Genomic DNA, 21,737 nt, shown 5'->3' with positions numbered 1-21,737 from the left:
CGCATTTTCATCTCGGACTTGTTGATATATACCTATACAGTGTTTTAATCTAGAAAATTAATGGTTTAAGAAGTGGTTTAATGAGCCAACGACGACAGCGAGATACATATAGTAAAAGGCGATAGTATCTAGAAATGTGTGTGTCTTGAAAACAAAGGGAGGAGTATCAGCGAGATGGTGTACGTAATTGGCTGGTCTCTGTTTAAGTACTGCGCTTGTACCGTTGTACGGTAGGAAAGATCCCGTGCAAGGATCGTAATACCTTAAGCAGACGACATTTTCCTCGCGAGCGGTCGCTAATGCCCACCATCAGAGTTGTCGTTCGTGTTATTTTAACCAATCACAGTGCTCATTATTACACAGCTACCACTCATGCGCAAGCGCAAAAGAAAGCGTGCCTATCAACCATTTCCACCGACAAGATTAGAAAGCAGGTACGTGCTGCACTGTATTGTGTTCGCGGCAGTAGCGTCGGCTGTCTGACATTAATCAAGTTTTCCTGCGGCATTTTGGTGTGTTATCTAGAACGTATTTTATTAATTATCGCTAGCTAGTTTGGCTGTAGTCCTAAATTTAGTGGGGGCTAAGTTAGACCTTGCTCGCTCGCTTCGTTGATAAACAAGAGTTGCAGCGGTCGTAACCACTGGCTTAACTTGGCCTTGCTTTTTAAAAGCTTCTTTTCTAGGCAAAGCACAGATAAAGCCTAGTTCAGCTAGCCTACATACATCGACTATCTTCATGTGTGTGTGTGTGCGTGCGAGAGAGAGCTAGAGCTAGAGCTTACAACATATTTCAAATAATTATCTGTATAAAAGAAAGATGTATAAAAAGTACCTATGAGAGCCATGAAAGTATGTTATATATGCATACTCACGCAGTCATAAAGCCTAAAAAATTTCAGCTTTCAGAATAGCTTGCCTATACGTCCATGATATTTTTTAGACTTCAGTGGAGTCAAAGTACATATAAAATATAGTGAAATTACCAGTGTCTTAGCTTATTAGCATGGGTTACACTGGTAAAACCTAAGTTTAGAAGAAAAGTTCCTTAAGGCTTTATTTTTTTTTATATTTCTGAAAGTAGTTTCATATTCAAATTCAAAAACACATTAAATGCCTTACAAAACTCAAGGCCAACCTTAACTACTAAAGCACTTGTTTGTTATAGCCTCCTGATGAGAAAAAAAATCCCTTTTTCTTGCTGATTTAGAGCACCATTCAATTCTCACCCCATGACAGAAAGGAGACTGGTGATTTATTTATACTGCATTATATTATGTATCAGCATAGAGTGGATGAATTTTTTATTAAACATTATCACTTTGCAATGAATTCAAGTTACTGTTTCAAAGCTCAGTGCTGAAGCCATTAAATGAATATAAGACTGCATGTAACAGTTCAGCTTAGACTTATTATCATTTTGTAGTCAACTGAATGGGCTAAAATTTTATAGCATAAAATACTTTTGTTTAGATAATTGGCAAAACCCTTTAATGCATGCAGGTACATGGGAAATTGGTCATCTTGAATCAGCCTAATATGCATTCTACTGCTATTATTAGTACATGTGCATATCAATAGTAACTTCTTTAAACCTGTGTATCACTTGGGATTAAATGTTTTAACAGAAAATTTTGAGACCAAGTAATGGTTGGAGTTAATGCCAAAGAAGATGGGGAGGTTGCAGTGGGGAATAAGTGTTTTACTAAGGTTATATCACTGCAAAGCAGCTAATCCTGAAAACTGTACATAGCACATGAATTTGAATGTATGTATGCCCCAATTAGTAGCATAGGTTCAGACTGATTTTTTTTTTATTGAGTGTAACTATCAATCAAGCATATGTTTTAAAAAAACAAAACAAATTTAATAAGTACAAACTTTATTTGCTTTCATAATAAAGCCAATCAACAGAAATTATATGCTATTAGTCATGGTTACATAAATACAAACACATGTATGCATCCACACAAACATATATGTGCACAGTTATATATATATTTAAATATATATTAAACATTTTGAGTAGCAAATTACTACAATTCTTGATAAACTTCGACTGATCGTTAGTATTGCATATAAAGATTTCAAGGAGCTATTACAATTGCATGAAGTATAGCTGACAAAACTTAAACCTCATTCTGACCCTGATTCGCAGCCATCTGTTGGACTTATCACAGTCTGGCAACAACAACAATAAAAAAAAAGCATATGAACAATCATATCCAAAATTTCCAACACCAAATGTGGGTGTGATGAAGATATTTATAACTTGTACAGCACATGAAATTAATTAAAATGAAAATATATTTATTCACCATTATGTCTTTACCAAGTCTGAAAATTATTAAACTATTATCACACTATTTAAAACACGCCTGTCAAAACGAGGATTCCCTTAAGGCCGCAATGATCACATTTGTGTTGTCATGAGGGCCACGTGTCCATAGTGTTCTTTGTATGGGGCCACAGGTGTACTTGCAAAGGGCCGCATCCAGCCCGCAGTCCACATGCATGCCTGATTTAAAATGTCTGAATTGAGCATAACATGCTGTGGTGTTTTAAGTGCATGAAACATGTGAGACATGCACCCTGCACACAGAACTCCATATGGTTATTCAGTTGTTGCTAAAATTCTTATTAGATGCAACAATATTGATTTATTTCAATAAAATGTTATTTTCCAAATTATAATACACACAAAATTGTGCTGCTAGAAGTATCTTCCCATTTCTTTGTTGCTTTGTTTGGCTCACAGCAGTGATCACTTCAAATTGTAAGGCTTTGGAACAATTACAATTTTACACAAAGATCAGAAGAAAGGATGAAAGGAAAACACAACAAAAGGTTTAAACATGTTTTTCACAACATTCATGGACGCACGAGTGCAATAAAAATATGAAACATTAGATTTTTGAAAAGGATAGTTTTCATTGAAAATAGCAGTTTCTTTATGTATTTTGTTCAATGTGATCTTAAGAATGTAAGATACCACATCAAATAGGCACATTTTTTCCTGTTTATAAGAAAAAACAAAATATATCCGACAGTCTCATTGGACACAAAATTCGTAGACCCGCATAGTTTGAGAACTGGAGCAATATGGTTGACCCTCAAAACATCTGTGAAGATTTTCCAGATGTCAAAGAAATGAGGCCCAAGAAGTGTGAAATTTTGAAATACTGCATGACATTTAAAAGCAGAAATTTATATCCCCATTTATATTAGAATGAAGCAGTAGTTTATATCACTTTTCACAGGAAGTTAAGAAATCTCACTATTCAGTTCTTAAGTTGTTCATGTCAGAAGACAGATTAACCTGTTTTAAAGACCCTAGCATTAACATATTTCTTTAAGACCTCTGTTATTAAACCCTTTAGTACATGCAGGTACAAAAAGCTCCTTAAACAAAAACTATGCCTTGGCCACTTTAACACTCTTGCTAATATGCTTCAAAATTTACTTTGGGTAGTGGAATTCAGATACCATGAAGCTGATATGCTATTTCCAAGTCTGATTACAATATTAACAGTTGTTTTAAATGAAAAATGTGCTACTGGTCTCACGAACAGATTTTTTAAGAAGTGAATCACACAATCTTAGAGGTGGTAAGACATTTATGTAGCAGGCAAGATGCTAATTGTTATTCATTCTGGTTGACTATAAAACTGTTTTATAATTCATGCAATATCCACACAGCATTTTTGCACTGTTAGTTGCTACTACATGATTCACTTAATCTTAGCACCGTTCATAGCAGGGTTACTTTGCATGAAGTTATTTATGTTTTCCTTATGTCCTTTAGAAGTATAAAAAAAAAGAAAAAAAAATAAGTAAAAAAAAAAAATTTCTGACAGACTAGTTTCTGATCCAAGTCAATTAAGAAGTTAAAATTACACACAATGACCACTGCTTCGGTACAGATTTCACTGCTAGAAACATGTCCAGGATAAACTCCTTATCATCAAACTCCTAAACCAGGGAAAGCTGAAATATCTTTTAAAGTCTCTGCACAAGCAAGGCACAAATTTCATTACAGAATGAGTCTTTGAAACAAAATGAATGCTTTGATGACACTTCACCATCTTTAAAACAAACGAACAATTTTCATTGATTCATCGATATATTAATACACTTTTAGAGATAGATGTTACACTTAAATAGCACATCTACACAGAGTTACTGATAAAAAAAAATGAAATTCAATATACAATAAATATTTAAGGCCATGTGGTTCTTGGACAAAATGTTCTGGGACGGAGAAAAATAGAGATATTACACTTTACTGAAACAACTTTGAGATTTTTAATCTTATAGATCTTCATGAAATTCATAAATTTAAAAAAACACACAAAAATAAATGGTAGGGAAAACAAAAATTATGATTTTAAGTTCAGAAATTCCAAAAACTTTTACGCCATGTTTTATTAATATTCAGTGGCTGTAAAAGCATTATACGCACAGTCAATGTACTCAGTATCTTCTAAACTAGTGCCAAAACTAATTCGAACATTGAATATATTTTGTTCACTTCTTCTCATTTTATTGAAAGGAGTAAAACAGATGGTATGGCTTATCAATAATTGAAGCAGTGGCTGCTGCAATTATGTTGCCCTGCTAGGCAGTAGTCTATAAAATGCTCTGGCCTAGTCTTGGAAAAAAAAACGAACTAGGTCAGCTGTCATATCAGGAGATCCTTCCCCACATCTTTAATGCTAACAAACCATAATGTTTCACACAGTTGGATCCAGCCAGAGGGGAAAATAATATTTGGTAGGCATCGAGCAAGATATAAACATTAACCAAATTCTGCTTCCACACCTATGTTGTAAATAATCAGCTCCAATTCTTAAACCCTTTTGTATTTCTTGTGCTGAAGGAATTTTGACATGCACATGTGGGCAATTCTGTTTTACTTTTTAATATTCTTGGGATTACTTTCCCATGAAAGAATACCCTGAAAATGAGCAATTGCATTAGCTAACTCCCCTTAAACAACATACAAGTTATTCAACAGCTATTTCAAACATATAAATTCACATAATTGTCATATTATTCCATAGTTATTTTCTAGGCCATCCATAGCAACTATTTTGTAGCCCTCCTTGTGTGCTTGCACCATCTGTGAGAAACTGTTGCCTATTCTGTCTGGGCCAATAAGTAGTATGCTAGTCTTGATGTCCTTTGGATCCCAAGGAAATTATCTCCCTTCACCACCAGCAAATGAGCTTCATATAATACCCCTTTAACTGAGAAACCAAATATCTGTAAGAATACAAACATATACACCAGTGATACCCAACCTTTTCTCGCTCGAGGGTCGGACTGAACATGATATAAAATCTCGGTGGCCAGAACATAGCGGTTTTGCCAGAATCGTGATGTTTAAAATGAAATTATGTTGCATCTGGTTATAATGAGCTGGCCGGATGAGGCACTACACGGGCTGTAGGTTGGGCATCCCTGATATACACTCCAAAACTCTTTAAAAAATTTCTTGCATGCACAGTTTGTGAATATTTGTTCACTCTTCACGCTGTGTAGTACACCCTTTCCAAAATGTATCATGGTACTGAGAACCACGTTGACCATAGTGAGATACCGATATTTAATCACAGTTTACCTGTCCCAAGGCCTTCCAATCATATCTAGATACAATAAAATGTTTTTTTCATTTGCACAGGTGTGCCAACCCTTTAACTGTTGGCAAGGAAAACTACTTTTATTTTCTCCTAGAAAGACACATATTTTTAACAGGCCTAAGTCTAGCACAAAAATGCTGGATATGTTTATAAACTATTTTTTCACATCAATGTTCATTATTTCTATTTGAAAAAAGACACTATTTTGAAAAGCAAAATTAAGCAGCTCATGCAAAGAATCCAATCAAAAAAATAATGGCCAATATCTTTGTTCTGACGTATGTCTAGATTTCCATGGAATGGTCAGGTAACTGGGCTCACCGTTGTGTACAAAACATAAAGTTTCTTGCTAACATATGAATACACATCAGTTTCCAGTTTTTCCAAGATTTGTGAAAAGTTTAGATCTAACACATCATAGTGACTCACATTTGACTCGAACCAATTGATCTCACTGGTTCCTGATGACAGGCAACTCTAGATTTTGTGAACAATTAGCATAGGTTGCCAGTCTCATAGTTGAAAAAGTCAGCTTGAAATCCAGTTATGGGTTCTGAAAAAATAATTCTCACAATTTTAAAAAAAACCCAATAACTTCATGGAATTTCAGTCGCAGTCACATGCTTCTTCTGGTGACACACACACATGCCTGGGTGTGTTCATGTCATTTTTAATTATTCTTTAATCACTTATGAATTCACACATTTTGTCCACTGGTGCAAAGGGACGGGACAATATTTTAAGATATTAACAAGTTCCTCTTGTGATAGTTTGCCACAACTCTCTTAGTTGATCAATGGATAGATCTGTTGTGCTTAACAGTCCTTTTTCTTCATTTTCTTCAGTTACAAAATCACAAGATGTTTTTCCTCTGGGAAATTGTGCAGCTGTGGCAGGTAGTATTTGGGTACACCCAATGCCTTTGACAAGATACCAGTAATATACACATCTTCCAGTGACATGTAGGGCATGTACTGCGACACGTTTACAATCTGACCTGAAATGTTAGTGGATAAAATATAGCAAGGCCCACCAGCAAATGTTGGGTACACTGAAAAAGGATATTCATTGGGGTCATTTTTCCACTTGCCACTTGTTAAGGCATCAGATGAGTAATACAGTTTTCCTACCACAGAACTTGCGCAGCTTCTGCTCATTATTCAGGAGAAGGTCCATCAGCTGTGGAAAGTCAACAAATGTGTCTGAATCCATTTTGACAAGAAACTTTGTTTCCGCGCAGTTCTTGGCAATCCAATTCAACCCAAATAACATTTTTATTGAGAGGTTTCTGTATGTATCAACAAAGTCACCTATAATTATATCATCATGTGTGTGTGCTTCCTGCTCAACAGACTGATATTCCAGCTGGGTGGATGCTCTCCCTAGTAAAAAGAAAATGTCAGCATGTGCCCTAAGTAAGGCATGTGGCCACTCTTCCTGTCTCAAAGCATAGCCCCAAGTCTTCCGAATCGCTGCTCTTCTTAAGCCATCCTGTGGGTGACTTGGAATAAGAACAGCAATGTAGCCTTCACTGCTACAGTGTCTTTCTGGTTCAATTATATATGAAATATGTAGTGGCATAATTATTCTATTTCTGGGAATGAAGTAACTGGAATGTAGCAAGTCCAACCAATAAGAGTCACCTAAGATTTCTAACATTGCAGGGTCTTTTTTCTGTAAAGAGTAAAGTACTACTATAAAGATGACTAGAAATATAAGAGATATGGCTCCTTTGCGCCGACGTCCATGAAGAAAGCTAAATCCCATCATTTTTTGGGAGTGCTGAAAAAAATAGAACCATTAAAGGCAACATTTGTATTTTCTGTGCATTAACCACTGTCCTAATAGTGTCTATAAATTTTTCTTCACATTTTGCTCTCAATAATTCCATCGTCTGCATCCATTCATGGATTTAAATGAAATCTCTTCTCCTCGCAATCTTTTTACTGCAGCTTATTTATGCTACATATCTGATACACTTATAAGCATGCCCTCTGGACAAAAAAAAATATGGTAATAGCAAGAGTATTCTTGTACTGTTCAGACTTTGGTACATGCAAATTTAATCTGATTAGGAAGTGTAGCATGTTTTTACATGAATCAAACTTATAAGCCAATTGTGTTGATGTACGACATGCCTGGTCAGAATGTGCTGAATCATTGTTTAAACATGTGCATTACTTTCTGCATCTCCAGGAAAAATGGAAGTGGTGAACCTACCTTCAGACAAAGATTCATCAGGAAATGTCACCAAAAACCTGCTACAGGGAAGACAACTTCCAACAGTGCTTATGGACACCCATCCAGATGCAAGCAGCTATTCCTGTTTTCGACCTCCTCAACCTCGCCATTCACTGAAATATTCCAACCTGAAGGAGACAGATTCAACAGACCATGTGAGTGGCATACTGTTCAGTCCCCTGGCAAATGATCCATCCTGTCAACTAGTGGATGATAAACTACCAGATAATAACAGGTCAAAGAGCAGATCACAGAAAATAAAGAGGCATCCATCTTCCATCCTTCAGTTGTCCAGCTCAAGCCCTGCCGTCACTTCTCATACCAGTGAACAAACTTATCATGGACACACTTTCAAGGTATGTAGCATTCTAAGGCCATGGTTCTGAGTAATTTTTTTCATATTTAGGTGTGTGCATGCTCGCATGTATGGCAGTGGTTTCTTTAGTAGAATACTAAATAATATAATAGATAAAACATATAATAGATTTCATGACATATTCCAATGTTTTTCAAAGCCAAAACACTGTTTTCTGGGAAGTGATTTGAATTACTTATAATTTCATTCAAGCAGGACACTTGTGTCTGTAAGTGTTGTTATAACAATATCCTTACATTGTACTCCTCCTGCATCCTTTTGCTAAACAGTTGTGAACAATTATTTAGTCATCTTTGTGCCTAGGTGGTAGATAAAATATCTACTAAAGACCTTCATTTGTCAGCAGCAAGTTTTGTTATGTTGTTCCAGGTCCATTTCTGTCGCTTTAGTTTGCTCTCTCTGATTGTTATGTTTTATTAATCATGGAAATTTAAGAACAAAATATTTGATAACATTGTAAATACTTGCATATATATTATATAAAATCCAAGTTACATCTTTATCAGAAATTACAGTTCAGTTTTTAATTTTAATAATAATGTACCCTTACTCTAGAAAAAGGCCATGTATTTATCTGAATTTGAATGCAAATTTCATTCCATAAAATCTGGTTTGAAATCAACATTAGACATTATGGATGTTATGCTGTTCAATGAATAAATTTACATCCATTGTGATGCTAGATTTCGTTTCCTCCAAAAATATGTAAGCTGTCAAAGCATTTCGCAGATCACGAGCACCCAACACATGAGAGGTGTTCAGATTCATCATGTATCCTAAGATGAATGTAATGTATTCTTACGAATGACGTTCGCACATCTCGAGCGGCTTTTTCTAGTTCCAACACAAGAAACAGGAATGGCTTACGTGAACTTTCTTGAAAATGTCGCAGATATGTACCTCTTCTTATTTTCCTGCCTTCTTTACCTACCTCCCCTTTCAAAGTGCAAGTCGCAAAAGATTTCGCACACACATTATTTCTACTACTTACTGCATTTCTCCTTCAGGGGAACGCCAGGCAGTCTGATAGATATGGTTGTCGCGCACATGCGTTCATTATTCTTCTATTCTGACATTGCCCTGCTCCAATTAAATGGCGACATACAACGCATGAAACTTAGCAATACCTAAGGCTACGACCTAGCGACTGTCACTGCGAAAACGTTGATAATTTGCTTGCTCTAAACGCCATGGGACACGATAACAGGTAGGTACGGCTGTCCTCATGGTTGTGTAAACACAGGTGGAAAAGGCCGCCGTCACATGAGTGGCCTCCCCACCCCTACCCGCCCTGCAAGGTGTCGGCGCCAAGAAGTAAACAGACTTCGATGAACGTTATGTGACAAAAGAAGCAAAATTAAAGGTGGCAAACAGAAGAAAAGGTTGTCTTCCTCCAAGTCGACTCATTCCATAAAACATAAGCATTGTAACAACATTGCAATGAATTGTGGGAAGATCATCTACGCCAATGAAAAAAAAAAAAAAGCACATCCCTTAGAAAGGAAACACGAGGAGAGTGATATAGCTGACAAAAGAACACGCTGCCCTGTACCCAGGGTGACGTCATAAACTCGATACGACCCGTGCCTTTTAATAGTCAACAAACAGACCGGGTGACTAGAGGTTGGCGTTTCTGTCGAAGCTGATATGTCGGGCAGTCCTGCGAGCAGTGCTTGCCTAGCGACACTGCTGTGTATTTCATCTGACAACACGGGAAAGGTTGTACACCTGGGACGTTTTCTGCTCTGGTTTATTTAGATTGCAAGAAAAACGTCAAACACTCCGAGAAGAGCAATACGGTTTTCCCGGCACAGATCGAACTGTGTAGCATATGACCAGCTGTTCGGATATACCGGGGAGTACGCCACGATTAAACTGAGAAGAGGATTGACAGATCGAAGGAAAGGAGAGATGAAAGAAAAGGAGCAACAGACGCAGAATAGACAGCAATCTCACGGTTAACACAGCTAACATCCAAAATCCTTGAATGAAAACGAAACTATTCAAAAAGAGATACTAAACGTATAGAATTTCTACCCCGCTATACCAATAACAAGCACGGATATATTAAAAAAAAAAAAAAAAAAAAAAACCAACAAACCTGACAAAGTTTCTGAGAACGATCCATCCGTTTCTCTCTCTCTCGCTGACCACTGAATAATCCTTAGAGCTTTCTTGTTCTGATATTTTAAATCACTCGTGTTACGTCATAATTATGACGTCGGAGCATTCAGCAAACAAAGGTATTGAGAGGCTGTACGTCATCAGAACAAAATGTTCATTATTTTTCGGACCAGCACTTACGTTTGACCTATGACACTAATTCAACATCTTTGCGCTGCCTTCTTTCACATAAGCCTCAGTTTCTCGTAAATTAGCCCGTAAAGGGTCAATGCTTGGCCACGAAACAGCAGACATATGCTCCCATGCCTGTAAACACCAAACGCCGGGCCTCTGCAACTCCTGTAATTCCCAACCCCCTCTTCCCCATCTTGCATTTTGCTGTTATTTCGTCTTGTGCGTTGCTACTTTTTGTTCTTCTGTAGCAGGGTAGATGCAGTTGCTCTCCAATCTCTTAGCAAGAACCAAACACAACACTTTCGTGGGTTCTGAATCGTTTTACTCCATCGCCAGTAAGGCGAAAACCTGTACACCACACACTCGCGCTCTCGATGAAACGTGCTCCCACATCTGCGCTGTCTCCTCACTTTCTGACCAAACTTTGTCACCCGACCTTCACGTCCCACTTTTCTCCAAACACACCCCCGCACATACATCATGTCGCTAGTCGACCCCCTCCCGTTCTCCTTCGGTCACGGGGTTGTCACTCGGTCAGTAATTGCCCCCCACCGCCAAGCCTGTACCTGTCCTCGTGTGTGTGTGCATACGTGACATCTTCCATGTCACTCTAATTGAAGCTGTAGTCTGCCAGTTCAGAGCGCTTGCTTTAGGCAATGATAATAAAATGGTCGATCCCAGGTGGTAAGACCCGGCCATGCAGGTACTCGGCGCGTCCTTTTGCAAGAACCATTGATGCTTGGCACCCCCATCTCTCCCTTTTGTTCAGTTGGGCGTACATGCATACCATGCCGGCTGTCGGCCTCAACACTCCCAAAACCCTATAAGTGTGCATTGGCAACCCTTTGGTCCAGGAACTTTTAATATGAAGTCTAAACCAGCTACTGCAAACCGGTCGTTCAGTTGCTAGAGCTCTGCCCTCACCACTTCATCAATTCGCGGCAGCTACAGGGGCACTAGCAGTAGCAGTTTCTTGTTTTGCATCTGCTTACAAGTACCGGTCAGCGGCGTACTGAAAGGGTGGAGGCAAGGCAGGTATGAGCATCCACCCCAAAATTTTTTCCTTTTTTTTTTTACTTGTTTGGTGTAAATATGATGCCCATTAAAACAATTTTCTTCTTGAGTTTTCCCAACAACCTCTTCATTTATTTCAAACAGTTTTTAAAATTGACAAGTGGCTTAGTCTTGTAAAATTCCCCATTTTTTTTCTCCTATAAAATGAAGTTATTTTAATAGTAACCGGGGCGCACTTTGCATGGCTCGCGAGCCCAAAACCTCGGTACGCCTGTCTGTGTGTGTGTGAGAGAGAGAGAGCGATGTGTTATTGCGAGCACAGTCTCGACAGGTGTGACTGCCTCGACTCGATTTACTCTAGAAAAAAAAACATGATTCAAGAAAACATGACTCGCGCACCATCAACTGTACCAGTAATGTGTGTTTGTATATCAACACATTGTGAGATACTAGCATCTTTACCGGCGTTGCCCCAGGTCATGTTGTCTCCTGTCAGAGTACAGTGCATTTGCCTGGAAACCAAAGGAAGGAGGGAGGCAAGAGACAACACTGCTGGCCCTTTGTAGTGTGGTGGGGTTGGAGGTAAGGTGAAGATAAAGAACTCGCTCGCTTCAGAGATTATGAAAAAACAAATTTTGATTTAACGTCCTTGCTCGCTCGAAGTGGCGCCAGATGGTGAAAACACTCGGTTTTCACTGCAGTGAGAACCAACAGATTCTGGGTTCAGATTTCGTCTAGGGCCGTTCTTTGTATTGGATACCTGTTCTAATATATCTGTTTGGGGTTTTTTCTCCGGTCCACCCATTATTCCTCTTCCCCATAATGTGAAATCATTTCTGACCCACCACACACTTGGCAAGGATGTTCATGTTGACGACGGCCCTGTCGTACGCTGTGTTTGGTAGATGTGCTCCGACACCTGTGTGTGTGTGCTTATTTTCTCCTTTGGAAGATATGTAACTGAGTATAGCTCTAAACAAAAATACAACTCACAAGAAGCTGACTTACCTCTGCTAAGCGAGTGTGGGCAAGGCCATCATTTGACCCAGTTGTAAATGCGCGTCACTGTTTCTCTACACTGACCCCGTGCATGAAGATGCTCGACTCAAATGAAGCCATAGATCAAAAGTTGATTTATCTAGGCCAACAGTAGCATCACAGGTAGAAGCCTTATCGGCATAAATCAACCTAAGCGTCGCTGGATGGTTAAAAATAAACATGGTCCCCACCAACATAACCAATCAAAATTAGCCTACGACTTTGCTGCAGATAAAACAAACAAACAACAAAACAAAGCACAAAAAACAAACACCAAACAAAAATTCCTGCCACATTTGGTGAGGATTCGGAGTAGGTGGATTTCTGCATGATTGTTAACCGCAAACACACATCAACACTGCTTTATTAATAACATAATAATAAAAATAATTGTCTATATGTATGCACATCTTATTCTATGTGTATAAATACACATGTACGTGCCATGAGCGTGCATGCAAACGCCTAAAGGCACAGATACATTTACATACAACTTCATTTTACATACGACTTTCCTTCCTAGTCGTGTGTAGGATTTGTGAAGGTTCTCCACCACGCTATGGACAACCTGTCCGGACTGCCAATCAAGACTGAATGCAGGCTTTTATATCGGAAACCTAGAGTACTGTTGGCGTTGCCAGTTCTTCAACTTGAAAGCAGGGTCTTACAAGCCCATGGCTCGATCCAGTGGGTCACTACCCTCGCTTAAGGTCAGCACACCTGTCACGTCTCACAACGGTTTCCAAAGAATGCATTTGGGTAGCATGCTGGCGTTCGCTGGCACAGAAGGCGGCGCCAGCCGCCGATTAATGGGTGTACACTATCAACAAACACCTTCTTCCCGCCAACTCTTTACGTCCACGGCTGTTTGTACCTGCTGCTTTACATGTTTTCAACCGTCTTCCAATCTGGTGGTGGTAGTGCGGGGTAACACTGGCGGTCAGCAAGGTCCCTTGGCTCCGCTTAACAACAGCCTGTGTACGAGCGGCGGGTCAGATCCGCGAGAGAACGGCATCGGATCCAGCTACGAAGTGGGTTTCCTGGGAAGGCCCGGTCCTATTTGTCAGTAGCCCACTCGTCGGGTTGTTATCTGTTGGCGCATTCTTTCTATCAGGGCTCAGCGCGAGGTCCTTAGGTCGACCAGCACTACTTTACGTCGCACGTTGTTGTCTCCGCGGTCTGTTGAATGTTTTGTGTCACCCTACCGCACCGACGACAGCGCCGCCGCCACCGCCACCGACACCACCGTCGCGGTCTAAGGCCAGAAGAATACGAGGACCTAGCAGCTGGCGACGGTCTTGAAGGCTCGTCGTTGTTGTCATCGTCGTTGTCGTCGTCGCTATTCCAGAACTCGACCAAAGTGCGCTCTGTAGTAGTAAACTCTGGTGACCAACGGCCGAATGAAGGAGCTATGCCAGCCATTTCCAGCTTTGTCCTGGAAGGTTCAAAACTAGAGACCAAGGTAACGGAATGTGTCTAATATGGTGTGCATGTTAGTGAGAGAGCTATACAAAGGCATATTGTCTTGATGCTCAAGATCCCAGAGCGACATTTACTTTATTAATGGGTTTTCTATAGGTTCGGCAATATATGTCAGCGTTATCGGTTATAAATTGTAAATCCGTCCGCTTTACAGGACCGATAACTACCAACAATGTCGGCGCGGATTTACTCCAGCCTCAGCAGGAGTTCCTCACAGGTGACTCGAGCATTTAAAAATAAAAAAAACAACCCTAGGTTATCTCGCAGTAGGATCACTGCAAAAATGGCATTTTATTTTAGTAATCTTATGCTTAGATACTCTGCAAGTCCGCTTTGCCCACAAACTTTAAGAACAGCAGAACGTTTCACAAACCAAATTTTGTGTGTATGTGTAGGGAGGGAATGAGGGGTGTTTGAGGGGTAGGGTGGCAGAAAAAGCTGTAGGGAATGACACATTTCTGGACCATACGGCCAGCTGTCTCTTCGATTAACTGTGCGTTTCTTGCCCCATGTGACGGGCGAGCTTCAATTTTGTAATCCGCTATTTTATTTACAATTTTTCGCATGAAATCCCACACGCTTGATCCTGGCTTAGAATTGTCTGTACGTTGGGTTCAGTTTATGCTTTGACACCCACCCCTATCCCATCTAACAGTGTCTTGTTTAAGCGCAAAGGTACAAGTATAGTCTGCTAGGGGTCGCGTCTGTTGGAAAACCGCCACGTACCCTTTTCGCAGCCTGGATCGCGGTGTCACTTCTTCAGGTGTATCGACTTAGCAGCCAGGGCAGCTGGCCAAGACAGTGTCGTGTTAGTACTAGCGTGCAGGCCAAAAGGTGGTCATGACTGGGCAACCACAGTCCAAGACAGTGGAATATTAGTGTGCAGACTAAATGGTTGCCACGATTTGACAACGCATCCAAAACAATGCCGGACAATCTGCGCATTGCTAGTCAAGTGCAGGCCCAACGGTGGCTACTGGACAATGGCATCCAAGAAAATGGTGTTAGTTAGGGTGCTGGCCATACGGTGGCCGTCATTCAACAATGTTCCCTTATAATTCGCATGTCGAAGCAACATTCTTTTGTTAAGCCGGTATAGACGTCACTCTATTGTCAGTTCGGCTTTATATGACACCCATCCCTTACCTCCCGTCACCCCCTTTGCAACGGCGGTACCAGGTGTCGCTATCGTTTTGTTATTTACTAGAAAGATACTTCTACGCTAAATCCAGCAAGGGATTGATCGGGTTCTACATGCACACGCATGCAGAACAGAGAAGTTTATTGTTTCACTCAGCTGTTCTATGGTCTTAAGTAATATGAGGTGTACTCTGTATAACTTTCCAACTTTGGCGTCCTTGTTATCGGTATGTAACTGATGTCATGAACAAGTGTATCGAAATGAAGTAATTTGTTTAGCGCAATATCTCGGTCACTGCACTAAACAGGTTCTCCAAAATAGTCACAATTAAAGATGCAGAACAAAGAACAACACAAAGACTCACTGCGTTCCGGCAGTCAAGGGTGATCACTGCAGGTTTCACGGTGACGACTCCAGAAAACAAGGGTCAGTGACATTAGAGAATACAGTATTTCGAAAATATTGAGAAATCAGGAGAATATTAAGAAATGTTATCGCATTAAACAGCAAAAAGGTGATCGTCACTTCAGTTTGCTTACTGCAACTCAACGTCGATGCTGAAGGAGGTGCAGCCTGTTAGGAGAGGGACATATTTCTACAAGTTTTTCCGCTGATCCTCGGTTGTTATTTATCCCAGAAATAATCGGAATTTTCGCCTTATGTCTATTATACACACTCTCTCTCTCTCTGTGCAAAGCGTGCGTCTTTGTGTAGCTCGTTGATGATCATTATCCATAGAACTGTACACATCATGTAATGTAGTGTTATTTCTGAAAAGTTCAAAATCAACATTTTATCAGAATCCCTTTTGTCTGTGACCTTTGATTTTTATATAGTCGGAAAAACAAGTGCGCATTTCCCATTTCAAGGAAGGTTTTTTTCACATTCGGAAGCTGCACAATCAATATAGCAGATGATGTTAAAATATATGGACATTTCCCTGTATCATAAAGAGGACATTATTATTTGGAGCGATAGGTGACATTACATGTTTTACTTTATTCTGGTGTTCTGTATGAGGATCCATAAACATAGTTCGCTACTTCTACCCCGAGGAGCCATTTAAGGGAGGCCATTTTTACCAACTATTCAATTTTTACATTAACAATAGTATTTAACACATAAAAATACTAACATTCAACTTGTACAATATTCAAAAGGTTCTAAAGCTAAAATAGCTCCTGAAAAAAATAATGATTAGTAGGAGAATCTGTTAAGACTGCTTTCTTGCGATGATCATCCTTTCACGTTTCGTTACCACCACATGATTAATGCTGAAGTTAGTGATTGTTAATATCTTGTGTTTTATACTTCGTGATAATAATGTTTTCTGGTTCTAGTGCTGCATTCGGGGCATAACATTTGTACTCATGTTTTCATTTTTAATTTTGCTGTCGCGTCTCTACATCTCAGTTAAGCGTCAGTTGGGTAAGCGACATTTGAAACCCGGGGAAGCTTTGTCCTCGGTCTTTTTTTTTCTTTTTTTTTTTCTTGCCAGGACCATGAAGTATCTCATCATGTGACGGTGCGGAGAGTCTCTCATATAGTTGAAAGGCTGTTATTTGCTCACCATTATTGGCTCACATATTGGCGTACCTTTGCAGGAAGTTTTTTCTCTTTCAAAGCCTTTAACCTTTCGGGATAAGGTTGTACGCCTTTCGATGTGAATAAGAATTCAAGTTGCAGTTAACAAATAAGGCATTTGGGAGTAAGTCCTTGCTGATGCAGACATTTCAAAGTGTCATAGAAAGCACGTTCAAATCTGTAGGGCTGTACTCCAAAATCAGCAGTTTCATTTTTTGAGGGTAGGGGCACCAACACACACACGCTTCTTACACATGACAACCTGAACGATATTGCTTCATTCGACTCGAAGACATGCATAGATTTGCTGGTCTGAGCCACACTCGATGTTACAAATACTACTTACACGCAACGCAGCTCTCCAGCGTAGAAGGCAATTTTCCTCTGCTTTCCTAGTGGCTGGTGAGAATGCCGATGTTTGAAAGCTTATATCTTGAAAATTAAGTATAATTATAAGGTGACCAGACGTTGCGGGAGCGAAAGCGGAACACGTGCCGATGATGGTGTCGTCACCGTCAATGAACGCCGAAAAGGGGAGGGGGTGTGCTGTGACTTTGCCGGATGTGAATCAGCGTTACGGTATTCATATTTTTAAAGGCAACCGGACATTTGATGGACTTCCTAGAGAGCCAGAAACGGAACATTGGGCGTGCCGCCCGATGAGCAGGCGGGACACGAGGTCAAAAGCGGGACTGTTCCGCCTAAGCGGGACGTCTGGTCACCTTACATATTCTTATCTTCTCTGCTTTCGTTTGTGTGTGTGTGTGTGTGTGTTTTTTATTTTGGTGCAACTGCGATTCTTGAAACTCATTCAGTAGATTTCAAAACTTTCTTCTCTAGTCATTTAAGTTCTTCGGCCACCTTCTTTCATCAATTGAAAAGTGTTTGGGTGAAAGGTAGAAAATGAATGGAAAGTGGCGACATGCACAAGTCCCATGCGCCTATGTCGTCGTCAATGGCTCATTCTTAGGTCCTTGTCTAGTGTCAGCCTCGCCAAGAAATTGAGTCTTTGCAGTCAAAGAGAGTTTCAAACACTTTATTTATAGCTTGATACAAAGACACGCTGGCAAATCGGCGACACACGACCAACAGCGACTCATCTTAAACTAATCTATCAGTGACTCCTGCATATTAAACCACGGACGTGTAAACAAGTTCGTCATTAAACGGTGACACATGCCTTACAACTCTTGCCTCAGCGACACATGCCTGTACCACGGACGTGTATAGGTGGCCTGATGACTATCAAGACCAACGCTGAGTCTTTTGCGAAGTTCGCTGTTAGTCTCGGGGAATGTGACTAAACCGGAAGCTTTGTGCACACCAGTTTTCATTTTTTAAAATTCAGCTCAGGTTAGTTTGATTTAAATTTATCAAGTACAACAGCGTTAGAAATCGACAGTCTGTAACATTTTAACACGGTCAAAGTACAAAGATAACTAATAACACGGTTGACATGTCTGCTGTATTTTTGAAAATTTACATATGGTGTTTTAGAAGCAAGCGAAATTTAAAAAAATGGAGCTGTTTTTCGGTCTTATATCTGGCGGTGTGCCCGAGACGATGAGAATAACGTGTGCGCGTGTCCGCGCGTGCGTGTATGTGTTTGTTGGGTGTGTTTATCGCAATTGTAAAGTGCATTGAGCCTTAACGGGAAATCACGCTATATTAAAGTGCTTTCATGCTATTTTCGGAAGTATTAAAATTTTCTTCCCTTTGATTTATTGCCCTACTGCTATAGAAAAGTGGACCTTGACTTTTTTTTTTAAACAAAAAACTTGACTGCATAAACTCAAGCAAAACTATGGCTTACAGTACCACAACCCAGTGTATTTTTATCAGCTCAAGCAGGCAGGCTATGCGGGTTAGAGACTGCATTTACTGAATTAATACATTAATTTGCTTCCTTATGGCTGGACGAAGGAAGCTTCACTAGTAAGAAGTTTTACTGACTACAGGGCTGGCTAAATTATGCATATCCGTCTTCTTTATCAGCGCTGCCAGACAAGATTAGTTCTCTGCTTTTTCAAGATATCGTTTCCCGCATTGACTGAAGAAGACAACACAATAACAGAAGTCAAGCACAACTGCGTTTCAGAAAAGAAAAGGCTTTTTTTAGAATACAATTTAAGAAAAACTCTTTAAATGTCCCCAGCACCCAGTTCACCACAAGCAGTTTATTATCAGCACTCCCCTCATTGCCATAACTGTGTGTTTGTATGTTTTGTATCAGCCTTTTTGTATGTGATGCCTGTGGCTGCGAGGGTGACAGATTGTTAAGCCGACTGTTTCTGGCCTTGTTGCCAGAAGGGAAATGAGCTATTGAAATACTTATGTCACGGACTACTTTAACCAGACACTGAGGGTTAAGCGAAAGTAGGCAACGCCAACATGCTGAAATAGTGTCATTTGCCCAACAAACAAACTAATGGCACGAAAAATAATGAAACATTTTGTTGTGATTACAACCGCTCAACGCATTCATTTGCTGAATGCAGCGAGGTCATTATAATTATGACGTAAAACCTGAGTGATGAAAAATGCGTACAATAACGGACAACGGAAGAAGAAAGCTCTAGAACAGGGATGCACAACCTACGGCCCGCGGGCCATATCCGGCCCGCGAAACTTCTGCCCACAGTGCAGGAAATCGGCATGTTAGTAATAAAAGAAGACCTTAAAAAAACGAAAAAAAGGAAGAAGAAGTATTTATCCCCACGTAGGGGCGTCTCTCAATCTTTTTTTCGATGGACGAACATTTCGATTCAGTGCTCTGACTTGGTGTCTCTACGATGCAGCCGGACATTCAGAAGTTGGTTTCAGTAAAACAACTTCAAATATCCCACTAATTAGTACATAGTTAATGGTAAGCACAACTTGTTTCTAATAAAAAATTGTATCTGCTCTATTTTTTTTTTTTCCTTTTTGTATTTTTGCGGCGAAGTGGCCCGCGACACGGCTGTCCGAAATGGATATGGCCAGCAGGCCGAAAAAGGTTGGGCATCACTGCTCTAGAAGGATTAGTCGGTGGGGAGCGAGAGGGAGAAACTACTTTGGAAAAGGAAGAATTCTACTTTGTCCCCACTGTATAACAGAAGATCGTATATTGTACCTCTGTTCAATAATCTTCCGTTTAAACCTGGATACGTTGCCACGGACCTATTGAGGCTGGAAGTAGGCAGACTCAAGTCTACTTCACGTGAGACATTAAAGTTTCACGAACAGTGCAAGTTCTACCAGGACAGTCAATTTTGACGGTTTACACACAGAACACGCGATGCGGTGACGAGAAGTGACCGAGAAGTGTACACGATTACCCTGGAAACGACAGGGAGTGGTGAGAGACTATAGCGTCCAAACCCGGAGGTGTGCCTGTTCGATACTTGTATTTGCGCAGCGAACTTGTCTCCATGGACTCAGCTGTCGGGAATGGCTTGGGGAAAGGTAAAGCACTGAGGGGGTAAAACTATTAGTACAGCCTTCACAAAAGTTGAAAAAGAGAAAATCGTGGTATCGAACGCATCTTCTTTCCCTAACGACCTAAAACGTTAAATAATGCAGACAGCCTTCCTAATGACGAAGATACGTCGCACTGTTCAATCAATAATACGTTGTGTTCAAAAACACATTCCCATTAAACAGCAATATTTTTTCTTAAATTATAAAGTTTTATTGCTTAACATGCCATCAGATACCATCTGGAAAGAGAATAGGCAATTAGATCGATAGATGTGGAAGCCGTAGGCATATATATATACACGACGACCTAGGCAGTGAGGGACAACACGGAGATGGTGTACGTTTTTTTTTAAAGCAACGAATAATGTTAGGGTAAATATTATTCTGGTCAATCGCATGTACGTATACATCTGCCACCCATTTATCTACAAATATTGAAAATAATGACACGTTTGGGTTTAGCTGTCTTTTCTCAAATGAGAATTTAAATAATGTATCTAGGCTTACATAATGCCAGTGAGGTTCGATTCGCGAACAAACGCCCAGCAAGCCTAAAATGAATCCCCAGAAAATTCTAATCTTCGTTGTCCAATATAAATTATTATATACTGTACGACAGAGTCATTCAGAATTTTACTGCCTCTGCCAGTTTCTATAGCCAGTGCATGGAGACCAACATGTCTCAAAGTGGAAATTAACTCGGCTGGCAGTCTCACTAGATCGGAAAAAACGAATAATTTATTTATTTATTATTATTATTATTTTTTGCTCAGCATAAAAGCAAAGAAAACGAGATTGTATGCCTCAGTCTGATGACCAGAACATAAATTGTGGAATGCGCTATAAGTGCCTAATTGACATTTGGGAGGGGAGCAGCACGTAATTGTCTTTTACCAACGGCACAACTATAGCTAGCACCGGCCCTGGCTTATTGGTTCGCTTTTTAGTTTAATAAATTCAAAATTTCTTGTCCGAGTAATGCACAAGACCAGAATAAAAATTCTTCTTTGGATGAAAACAACATACAGCGAGCAGACAAAGCGAAACTTGAAATCACAAACACATTTCTCGGCGGTGATCGATGTGACAGTCGCGGTCTCGGCTTGCCATGCTTGATACCCTCGCGACTAGAATACATTTCACACCTCGACCCAGTCCCACTGTACTGTAAGGTCTCTCCAAAGTGATTTAAAAGTTACAAGGTGTTAACAGGCTGCACGTAGGAAATAAGACTTACCACTAAAGCTCTCCTTAGCAGGATGCTCTGGGCACCGACGGTCTTTCTCCTTTTCTGCCTCGGAGCCATGATGGTTGCGTCGTAACGTCTGCATCGGCACGAGTTTAATTCTTTGGTGCCCGAAGCGGGAGTTCACACGCTGTCGAGTCTTAAGATCGACATTTAACAGCCAAAAACAATGCAACTCGCTGTGGCAAGCATATGAAAGCAGGAACTGTTTTTAACT

General features: G+C 40.1%; 1 protein-coding gene and 1 long non-coding RNA gene across 12 annotated transcripts in view; one reads left to right on the top strand and one right to left on the bottom strand.

The window, feature by feature from the left end:
* Positions 1-284: 284 nt before the first annotated feature.
* Positions 285-21,737, top strand: part of LOC112565853 — a 34,831-nt gene continuing 13,378 nt past the window's right edge. For 3 of the 8 annotated variants that reach the window (XM_025241690.1, XM_025241691.1, XM_025241688.1), the window contains exons 1-2: positions 285-434; positions 7,838-8,238. In XM_025241690.1, the coding sequence (XP_025097475.1) occupies positions 7,843-8,238 (396 nt within the window). In that variant the 5' untranslated portion in view covers positions 285-434; positions 7,838-7,842. Of the gene's footprint in view, positions 513-7,837; positions 8,239-13,756; positions 14,071-21,591; positions 21,728-21,737 lie in introns of those variants that run through there. The other 5 variants (XM_025241692.1, XM_025241693.1, XM_025241694.1 and 2 more) reach the window with 3 other exon arrangements.
* Positions 6,795-21,646, bottom strand: LOC112565858. Of its 4 annotated transcripts, none has more exons than XR_003099508.1 (3): positions 21,512-21,646; positions 7,862-8,010; positions 6,795-7,423 (listed from the first exon to the last, which is right to left on the bottom strand). It is a non-coding gene; the product is annotated as an uncharacterized LOC112565858 (long non-coding RNA). The 4 variants fall into 4 exon arrangements; XR_003099509.1 differs by lacking the exon at positions 21,512-21,646 and adding an exon at positions 17,162-17,498; XR_003099507.1 differs by lacking the exon at positions 21,512-21,646 and adding an exon at positions 13,117-13,251.

Source organism: Pomacea canaliculata, linkage group LG6 (assembly GCF_003073045.1).
Source record: "Pomacea canaliculata isolate SZHN2017 linkage group LG6, ASM307304v1, whole genome shotgun sequence".
In the NCBI taxonomy this organism is placed as follows: Eukaryota; Metazoa; Mollusca; class Gastropoda; order Architaenioglossa; family Ampullariidae; genus Pomacea; species Pomacea canaliculata.
This window is presented reverse-complemented; position numbering and strand designations above follow the sequence as displayed.